The 10,188-nt window shown below is 35.3% G+C and overlaps 2 protein-coding genes across 2 annotated transcripts; one reads left to right on the forward strand and one right to left on the reverse strand.

Moving 5' to 3' along the window:
• Positions 1-3,265: 3,265 nt before the first annotated feature.
• On the forward strand, positions 3,266-5,328 carry LOC108461303 (adenylyl-sulfate kinase 3-like). The gene is made up of 7 exons (XM_017761107.2): positions 3,266-3,319; positions 3,568-3,750; positions 3,838-3,987; positions 4,249-4,367; positions 4,451-4,535; positions 4,686-4,732; positions 4,826-5,328. The coding sequence occupies exons 2-7, from the start codon at positions 3,582-3,584 to the stop codon at positions 4,925-4,927; spliced, it is 672 nt and encodes a 223-aa protein (XP_017616596.2). The 5' UTR covers positions 3,266-3,319; positions 3,568-3,581; the 3' UTR covers positions 4,928-5,328.
• An 825-nt stretch (positions 5,329-6,153) lies between these two features.
• On the reverse strand, positions 6,154-9,914 carry LOC108461302 (probable protein S-acyltransferase 17). The gene is made up of 10 exons (XM_017761106.2): positions 9,388-9,914; positions 9,197-9,290; positions 8,387-8,481; positions 8,127-8,294; positions 7,972-8,044; positions 7,788-7,840; positions 7,212-7,303; positions 7,076-7,128; positions 6,805-6,930; positions 6,154-6,710 (listed from the first exon to the last, which is right to left on the reverse strand). Exons 1-10 carry the CDS (start codon positions 9,534-9,536, stop codon positions 6,432-6,434), a joined length of 1,182 nt encoding a protein of 393 aa, XP_017616595.1. The 5' UTR covers positions 9,537-9,914; the 3' UTR covers positions 6,154-6,431.
• Positions 9,915-10,188: the final 274 nt, after the last annotated feature.

The raw sequence follows: 10,188 nt of genomic DNA on the forward strand, positions 1-10,188 counted from the left end.
GCCATTGCAGTCTAGCACTTCCAGTGTAATTTTCCTTTTTTAGCAAACAAACAACTTAAGATAACAACAGAGTTGGTGCCATGAGTTATCTGAATACCAATTTAATTAAAAAATGATTAAAACATATTCTTTAACAAAATAATAAATATAATTATATAGTTTTTATTTTTTTTATATAAAATCTATAAAATGCCAACACTATACTTGAACCTAATGTATTATGGGTGAGCTTAAAATGTTGACAGTGTACTTTTTTTGGTGAAAAATTAAAAATACAAAGTAATTAAGCTAGATCAACAAATGAGGATCCTCAAACAATCTTAAATCGAGGCTTCTACTGCGAACTAACTTAACCAAACTATCTGCAATTGAGTTCTCTTCTCTAAGCAAATGTTGAATCTTCCATTGCTTAGACATATTTAGAACTTAAAGTATTCTCCTGATTAGGGTAGAATTAGAATTTCTAGAAGAGCCATATTGAATAATGTTAACAACCTCAAAAATGTCAGTTTGAATTGAGATCCTATCGAATCATCTTTCCAAAAGAAGGTTTAACCCATCCAAGATCCCCCAAAGCTTAACCTCTGTCACTGTGCAATTACCCAAATATCGGCAAAACCTAATAATCCACCCACTATTATAATCACATATGAAACCTCCAGCTGCTGCAACATTTTCGTTAAGCCTAACCAAACCATCTGTTCTCAAACAAACCTAACTACTAGCTAAAGGTGATGAGTGAAGATAACTAAGAGGCTTATGAAGTGCAGTTTTGGAGATTAAAATGTATTGTTTTGCCCAACTGAATGAAATTTTAAGAATCTCATCATTACTTCAAGAAATGCCTTGAAAGGTAAGTAAGTTTCGATTCTTCCAAATATGCCAAGCAATGATCCAAAAGAGGCATGGCCAATCCACCCCATCCGAAGAAATGTTGAAATGATTCTAAAGATTTTCTGTCATCCAAATAGGGAGGGACCTAGTGTAAAACCTAGAGAGTCTGTCTTCTGGGATGAGTTTATCCTAAATAGTTCTAGCAGCAAGGCAATCTCTGAATACATGCAACATATCCTCATAATCCTACCCACAAAACCCATAAGCGTTGTTACTCCCAATGCCTCACCTTACCCTTTTAGTATTCATAAGTAGGCGTTGCTTGAGGATGAACCATAAAAAGAAACAGATTCGTTGATGACTTTTAAATTTCCAAGGAATCTCCAAAATCTGTTCTTTCAAATTCAATGTACCTTCTTAAATCTTCCTATAGACGCTTTTAAGAGAAAAAGAACCACTCGAAGTAGCTCCCCAAGTTATTTTATTAGGACCCGAAAATGAGTACGGTGGTGGAACATCTGCAATTTTGTTAATGGTCTCCTCTGAGACCCACAATCTGAAAAGGTCCAAATTCCACGATCTGTCACCTGCAACCATACTAGTAAGAGGACAATCCATATTAAAGTTAGAAAGAGATGGAATCTGTACAAATAAGGGACCACAGTTTGGAATCCAAGGGTCAAACCAACATTAGATACTATTTCCATCTCTAACAGACCATAAAAGTTTTTCGCGAATGAGGGGTCATACCTTAGAAATGGATCTCCATAAAAAGGAGCATCTAGAAACCCCGTACTTCAACCGAAAGACCCAAACCCAAAGGGCATCACCGTTTGAAACCAACCTTCATTGTAAAAAAGGTGTTGTGATCTTTCAAATACCTTAGGCCAAGACCTCCATAAGTTTTCAGTTGACACACCGAATCTCAACTTGCCAAGGCCATATTTGCACTGGCACTAAAAGTTCCCCAAACGAATTTCCGTACAATGCGCTCAATCTCTTCACAAAGGCTTTTGAGAACCATCATCGTCTGCATAAAATAGCTTGGAATTGAAAGTAAAACCAATTGAGCTAAGGTCACCCCTCTTGCTAAAGAGAACTATCTTGCATCCCAGCTAGACAAATTACTACGCACCTTATCAACCATGAAGCGTAATGTATTATTGGTAACCTTCTCATGGAAAAAGGGACATACATAGATACGTTCCCAAGTTACTCACCTCCTAAAAACCAAAAAATCTACTAATACTCCTCCCTATACTGCCATCAACCCTTCTAGAGAAAAAAATTTCATCTTCCTCATATTAATCTTGTGTTCTGAGTAACCACAGAACTCATCGAGAATGTTTTTTATTACTCGAGCTTGATGTTCCTTAGCCTGGCCAAAAAGAATCAAGTCATCTGCGAAAAATAGATGTGATACCGGTGGACCATTACAAGCCAGTCGAATAGGGGACCAGTTACCAGCATCAATAGCAGCACGGATTCTATGGCCCAACCACTCCATGCACAAGATAAACAAATAGAGAGATAAAAGACATCCCTAGTGAACTCCTCTAATTGGCCGAAATTTAAGAGTTGGAATCTAATTCCACAAAATCTGTATAGTAGAGCTAGAAATTGCAAACATAATAGCATTACGAATAAAATTAGGAATACCTGCAGCTTGAAGCAACGCATCGATAAAATCCCATCGTACCCGATTATAAGCTTTCTCTAGATCAATTCTTATGGCCATCCATCTCTTGTCCCTCTGCATGCTTCTCATAGAGTGTATAACCTATTGTGAGATGATGATGTTATCCGTGATGTTCCGTCTTGCTACAAAACCAATCTGTTCGGAAACTATAATTCTCGAAAAGACCACCTTAAACGATTTGCAATGACCCTCATAAGCAGTTTGTAAAGGACAGAACATAAGCTAATAGGTCGAAAGTGGGCGAAGCCCTCCAAAATTTGAATTTTAGGGAAAAGCACGATAAGCGAGTCATTTAATTCCGAATCAAATAGTGTACTTTTTTTATTTCACAAATAGTTTTAAAAAACTCCACTAATACTGTACCAAATATTTTCCGATACATTATTTATCTCTAAAATTTTAATTTTTTATCATTTTAACCAAAACCACTACATGATTTTTTTTTCTGTTTATATAAATTTTATCTAGTTAAAAATAATAAAGAAACGTTGGCTTAACTGACAAAATTAAAGATTTAAGAAGCTCAAGTCTTAAATTGTTTCTATATAAATTTATATAAAAGTATAAAAAATAACAATAGTGCAGTGTATTAATGGATGAAAATATACCAGAAAAAAGAAAAAAACTGTTTCCTTTTCTTTTTTCCTATGTGTATGCCGCCTTCAGCTCCGCTCCTACCATCTCCTCTTCCATCCACATAATAAGCACACAGTTTCTCTCTCATTTGTTTCATTCAACTTCATTTAAACATAAAACTTTCAACAGCCTTGTTGCTCTCTCTCTCAGGTTCCTGCCATTACTTTTCTCTCTTTTTTTCATGTTATGGGTAGTTTCCCCAGAATATATATATATATGCGACATAATGTGTGTTTTTGGTTTACATGTACATTCATGTGGACGATGATGTAATGTTTTCTGAGTCTTCTGCAAAATTTTGATTTGTCCAGCCTCCAAAGTCTTTGGAACATTTAAGGGTTGAAATGGTTATTTAATATTGTGTAATATGTAGATTATCTGGTTGTTAACAATTCTAGGTCTACTAGTTTGTATGCATATTTATATAGAGACACAGAAGACAAGCAAAGAACTTAAGATGTCGACGGTCGGAAATTCAACCAATATATTTTGGCAAGAATCGCCTGTAGGGAAGCTTGAAAGGCAGAAACTCCTTCACCAAAAGAGTTGTGTTGTATGGATCACAGGTCTCAGTGGATCAGGTTTATATATCAAAGGACTTTCCCTATATGTTCCAACTTGCTCTTTTCTTGGCTTTGAATTTGAAATTTGCTTCACATCATGTTCAGGTAAAAGCACACTTGCATGTTCATTAAGTAGGGAACTCTTTACAAGGGGAAATCTATCTTACGTACTCGACGGAGACAACCTTCGACACGGATTAAACCAGGATCTCGGTTTCAAGGCCGAAGATCGAACAGAAAATATACGCAGAGTTGGTACGTATGCTCTAAGTTTCCTAGAGTTGATGGTTTTGCTTGGCGTCCAAGAAATGTAATACATGTATGTATAGCTACAAATCTTGGCTCAAGTTTGGTTAAATGTATGCAACTTTCACTAAAGTAACCACGGACATAATGGCTTAGAGGAACTCGGATATCGGTTCGGTAGAGCCGGAGGTGTGATTAAGGCATGGTTCTTCTTTGACGCATCTTGTTTGATTCGGGTCTCTTAACGTTTTCTGCAATATTAATATTTAGGTGAAGTTGCAAAGCTGTTTGCAGATGCTGGTTTAATCTGCATAGCCAGTCTAATATCTCCCTATAGGAAAGACCGAGATTCATGCCGTGCTATGTTTCCGGATGCCAACTTTATAGAGGCAAAACCCTTTTCTTTCGTTTGATTTGTTTTATCTTTTTATTTACTTGAATGAAAATGCTTTTTCCTTGTACATATTTGCAGGTTTTCATGAACATGCCTCTAACATTGTGTGAAGAAAGAGACCCGAAAGGCCTTTACAAGCTCGCACGTGCCGGAAAGATTAAAGGTTTGATCGATTGCCTTCGGACATTCGTTGACCGCAAAATTGCCTCCTTTTTCCCTTTCTCCCCTCCCACCAACAACAACATACATACATACATGAGCAATGGCCTCTGCTTTAAGGACTCTAACAAGGGAATTGTGTTGTTTATTATAGGTTTTACAGGCATAGATGATCCTTACGAACCGCCATTGAACTGTGAGGTATGTAAGCTACTAATTATGACATTGAGATTATAGTTAGCCTATCTTTCTGCAAACAGTGGGAAATGGATAATCATTTTTGCTTATTTCCAGATCGAAATAAAGCAGAAAGCCGGAGTTTGTCCGACACCAGGAGCTATGGTAGGGGAAGTAGTTACGTACTTGGAGGAGAAAGGATATCTGCAACATCAGTAATGAACTGTCGAAGGCGGTCATTTTTACAACATTACTTCTAGGATTCCATTTGCCCCTAAGTATGGTTAGTTGCTTCTAATTATATCATCTAAATGAAGATGGTTTTGTGTTCTAGAGATAGGGACTATGTTACTTGAACTCGATGGTTTCGGGGGTCAGTTTGCTTGCTGCAACTCCATTTGCCCGAAAGCATTGTTTGTTGGTACTAATTACATCATCTACTAGTTGTTATTTTGCAGTTGCCAGGGATTAGCAACCATTGTTTTAATGGAAATTCCAGATTCAAGACATCCAACTTCTTGTATTCTGGATATAAGTTAATGAACACCATCCGTGACTTGATTCCAAGTCTATTAGGTTTTTATTTTTCATGAAATGGTTACTCAAAAAAACGATAAACCAAAGGTTAAATTTTGCTATTAGTCCTTATATTTTGCGAAAGCTGTAGATTTAATCTATATACTTTAATTTGGTATTTTTAGTCCTTGTACTTTTAAATTTTAAAATTCCAGTCTTCACCAATTGTTAAATTCATTAAATTCTACTATTTTCGAAATCTGATATGACAAACATATAATCATATGTATAATGTCATGTTAGCTTGTTATTTTTACACATTACTCACTGAAAATTTAGTTAATGGATTAATAATCGACATTTGCATCATGACTAAAATTTCAGAAATCGTAAAGTATAGAAATCTAGAATAATCCAATTGGAGAATATTGATTAAATCTACAATTGTATGCATAATATAAGCCTAGTAATTGAATTTAACTGCTATTGTTTAGGTCAAAACTAAAATTCAAAAATTCAAAAAGTAAATAAACTAAAATTGATCAAAATAAAATATGAGGATTAAAACCAGAACTTCCACAAAGTACAAGGACTAATAAGCAAAATTTAACCTATAAAATGAACCAGTAAAGGAACATTGTCTTGATTAACAAATTCAATGTATAACTTATAAATCCGGAATTCTGTTTTTCATTTGCATTTTATAAAACCTACAAATAGAAAAATAAACTATTTTAAATAAAAGAAATTCTAACTTTTTTCTTTGTCAATACGACAATCTTAAAATCAAGTTTGAACATTTGAAAAGTCTTAATTTTTTTTCAATAATTTTCCATTTAATCATGCATTTATGCTATTTAAAAGCATTGCACACAAGAATGATTTTTTTTTTTTTATCTTTTACTATTTTGCTCATTTAAAGGACCAAATAGCAACACAGAGAGTGTACTCTCTTTAATTTCTTTAGTCTCCAATGTTGTTCATCTTACAAAAATAACAACGTATGGATTCCCATTTTCAAGGACAATAACATTAAGCCATCAAGAAGCTGTATAAATGGACTATCCTCCAAATCCTAACCTCGAGATTTCGATGCGATTATCCCATCTTGAACTTCTGGCTCACAACATGATCTGACTGACGGAGGTTAAGAACGGATAACAGCAGAAGTTGAGTGAATGAATATGTAATATCAGTCGACAAAGCTTTAGCCGGATTTCGATTTAGTATGCAAAAATGATGCTCTTGTTGAAACTGGGAAAACGACCTCGTAGAGATTGTGAAAGAACCCTTTATCATACACATTCTTCTTTACAATGGCTTCAGTATCCTGTAGAAGGGACCGTCTGAAGAAGGATTTACATTTGCTCTCTTGAGGCTTTCCTTCAGTAGTCATCCCGGCGATGTTCGCTTTCAGTGCCGCTGTACTCGCTCGTGCTTCAATCAGTTTCTTCTGCCAGCTTATGTAGTCTTGCCACTTGAAGGTCTGTAATTTCAGAAACATTAGAAGAGATGAGTATTTCCGGGTTTATGTCAGAGTAAGGTAAAAAACTACCAAACAAGGTCTAAACAGATCTGACCTCATTTGTTGTCGTGTTCGTGAGACAAAGATTAGCGTGATATGCGAAGAAACCCGCTAATAAGAGAGAAACTACACCCATGAACACCATAAGAAGTATCTGGGTGTTATGTGCGTCTAATAGCCACTGCGAAAACCAAATTATTACTTAAATTCAAAAGAAGCTAAACTGCGCAGAGAATTATCTACACCATAATAAACAGGAAATCAAACATCGAGCAATAACCCTAAGCAAAAATTCAGATACCGGTGCATGTATATATGACACTCACCTGTACGACATACGGAGCTAAACTGCGAAGAGAATTATCCACACCATAATAAACTGGAAAAACAAAGAAAACGACATCGAATGATTACTCTATAGATTTTTAAGAAACTAGAAAATATTAGTCCAAATCGATTTACCTGTTAAAACATGCACAATTTGCAATTCTTTCAATCGTCCAGCAAGAACCAATCCAATAGCAATTGTCCCATAAATGCAAAGAAGGAAATGCCTGAAGAAATGCTAAATATGAATTTCGAACACTAAAATGGAAAAGCAGCTTTTTCGGGAACACATATTACCAAGACAGGTCTAGCACAGATGAGTACTGAACACAAGGATAAGCCGTGTTCTCCAACAAGTACACAAATGAAAAAAGTGCTTTATATTAAAGGATAGAAAGCAGGCACTTCTCGATTACTAGATTTAGATCATCAGTCCAACCAAAATTAATCAGAACCTTCATACTTATAACTAGCTTATATTAACGAAATTGGATGTTCAAAAGCTCCAGTCATAGTTATTGACAGAAATGGCAGCTAGTGTTGGATGATTGCCACCTAGTTATGTTACTTGGACTCGTGTTTAACTGTGTATGTGTTTGACTATGTTCAACAATTCAAGCAAAATGTAGAGTCAAAGTGAACATCACTGCTCTAAGTAAATTGAATGAAAAATAAAGATCACTAGCTGCAGATAAATAGTGCAGAACTCACCATAAAAGAAAAGCCAAGAAGTATCGGGTATTTCTCTCCCCAATACAGTTATTCTGCAATATATAAGAGCATATTAAGTAGATATTGAATGAGATTCAGATTTTTTAAACATTATGTACATAAAACAACTTGCAATACAAAGTAAAATAACAAAGAAAAGAATAGATTGCGATGTCAGTCAAACCATCCATCCACAGTGATGATCAAAGCGAGCAACACATCGATTGCATAAGCTGCAGTGCTTCGATCTAGCAGGTCTGGAACAATAGCAAAATCTCATCACACTTTATGTTAACAAAAAGGCTATCAATAAATACAAAACCAAAGCAATGACCCTACTTTGGAATTTTACAAGTGGGACATTCTTTCTCGGTATAGATGATATTGTCATAAGGATAAGCAGATAGATATCGTGAAACATTATCAGCCTTCACAGTCCCCGGATCAGAAAAGCTAGTTACTAGAAAGAGCAGAATGCCGACAGCAATAGCCAAAAAACTTGCGTACCTAAAAGAAGATACAAAATACAAGGAAAAGAGGGAGGACAATCATTTTGAAGAAATCAGGTTACAGCAGAGAACTCGCTTCTTAGCACATACCTATGAGCTTCACTCAGATAGTACCCAGGAATATAGCTAAAAGACGTCTTCACTATAATGTAATAAGTCGTTCCAATTATTGCCAAGTATATAAGCTGTCATAAGAAGAAAGTCATAAAACGGTTTACCACAATACGAAAGAAAAATCACCCCTTTACTAGTACAAAACAACCCTTTATAAGATCATCTTTTCAATATGGGTACTTTTCAAGCTAGGGTAGAATACTGGAGCATCTAAACCGTGAATTCTTATCATTTGCATCTGAGATCCATTTCTTTATATGGTATGGTGAAGGTTTCCTTATTTGATGCATGTATGTTGGCAGTGAGTTTTGACATTAAAATGGAGTTTATAGGGCCGTGACAGAACCGAACCTCTATTCGGTTTATCCTCATTCATCATATATAATGTGCATATAACTAAAGCTGTGAATCAGATGATAAAGATCAAAAAGAAAACTCAGGCAATCATCTTATAATTCAATACAACATCTCAAGCTTCACACCGTTGTCACTCTCCCATAGAAGGGCTAAGGCCAAAGTTTCGAGTTCTCTCTCTCCCCCTAAGACTTCCTCATAATGATGGGTGCCAAATGAATCTTATAATTCAATACTTTAGCAACTGAAACTAAACATCATTACCCATGCTGTATTGCTTTCTAATGTTCCCAAAGAAAACAACTTTCATGTATCCTAATTCAGATTCTACAATAAAATACCCAAATTCATAGAAACTCACTCAGCTATGAAACAAGAAAAAAAAGCAGAAATCATTTTTCCCAGGGGCTTCAATTGGTATTAGAATTATACCTGTAAGATAGGATTAGGCCTATCACAACAATAATACTCAACGGAAAGGATCAAATTTGTTCCTCTATCTCCAAAAACAGCCCCAATAAACCTCCTGAAACAAATTAAAACAAGAAAGAATCATATCCAAAGCAAGAAAAAAAAAAGAAGAACCCATAAAAGAAAATGTGGTAAAAAGAAATGGAAGTTACAGGAAGTATTGATAAGCTCCGAAAGTGAGGAAACGATGGATAGAGCTGATGGGTGTTCCTTGGAAGATAGGCCACTGCCCACAAAGGAAGGAAACAACTATTGTAAGAGTTATCAACCCATGGCATATCAATGCCCAATGCAAAGACATCTTTGTGAACAAGAATAAAGGGGCGAAGCTTTTTCTGGGTCTTTGAGACAGAGGGAAAAAAGGGGTATTTTGTGAGAGAAAATCTGGAAGATTTTCAGGAAGAGGTGGCTTGGTTTGACTTTTCGATGTTTTGTTTTACTTTTATGGCAGTTTCTTAGTTGGGGTTGGGTTTTTCGGATGTTTGTTCTAACTTCATGGTATTGAATTGTTTAGTGCACGAACTGAACTGAACTGAACTGAACTGAACTGAACTGAGAGATGATTTATCAGAAATTTTTTCCTATTTGATTATTGAATTGTTCATTGGATCTGGATCTTTCCTTCTGAATTTGGGAATGGGGTCATGGCCTGTATGAGTTGGGTACGATGTTAGAAAAGAAAGTCGATCTAATTATGTAAACTTAATTTTTTATAGGGTAAATTTCCAAGTTGGTCATCCAACTTTTAGGTACTTTCATTTTGGTCACTCAAAATGAAATTCTTACAATTTCATCACTTTAACTTTTAGGTCGTTTTCATTTTAGCCACATCATGTTCACACTCTTATTTTGGTAAAAAAAATTATTTTTTATAAATAAAACAGAAGATTACATAGAAGCATTCATAAATGAATTATCGCAGTGCTTTCTTCTTTCATAAAAATAATTATTTT

The sequence above is a fragment of the Gossypium arboreum genome, chromosome 13, assembly GCF_025698485.1.
Source record: "Gossypium arboreum isolate Shixiya-1 chromosome 13, ASM2569848v2, whole genome shotgun sequence".
Taxonomy (NCBI): domain Eukaryota; kingdom Viridiplantae; phylum Streptophyta; class Magnoliopsida; order Malvales; family Malvaceae; genus Gossypium; species Gossypium arboreum.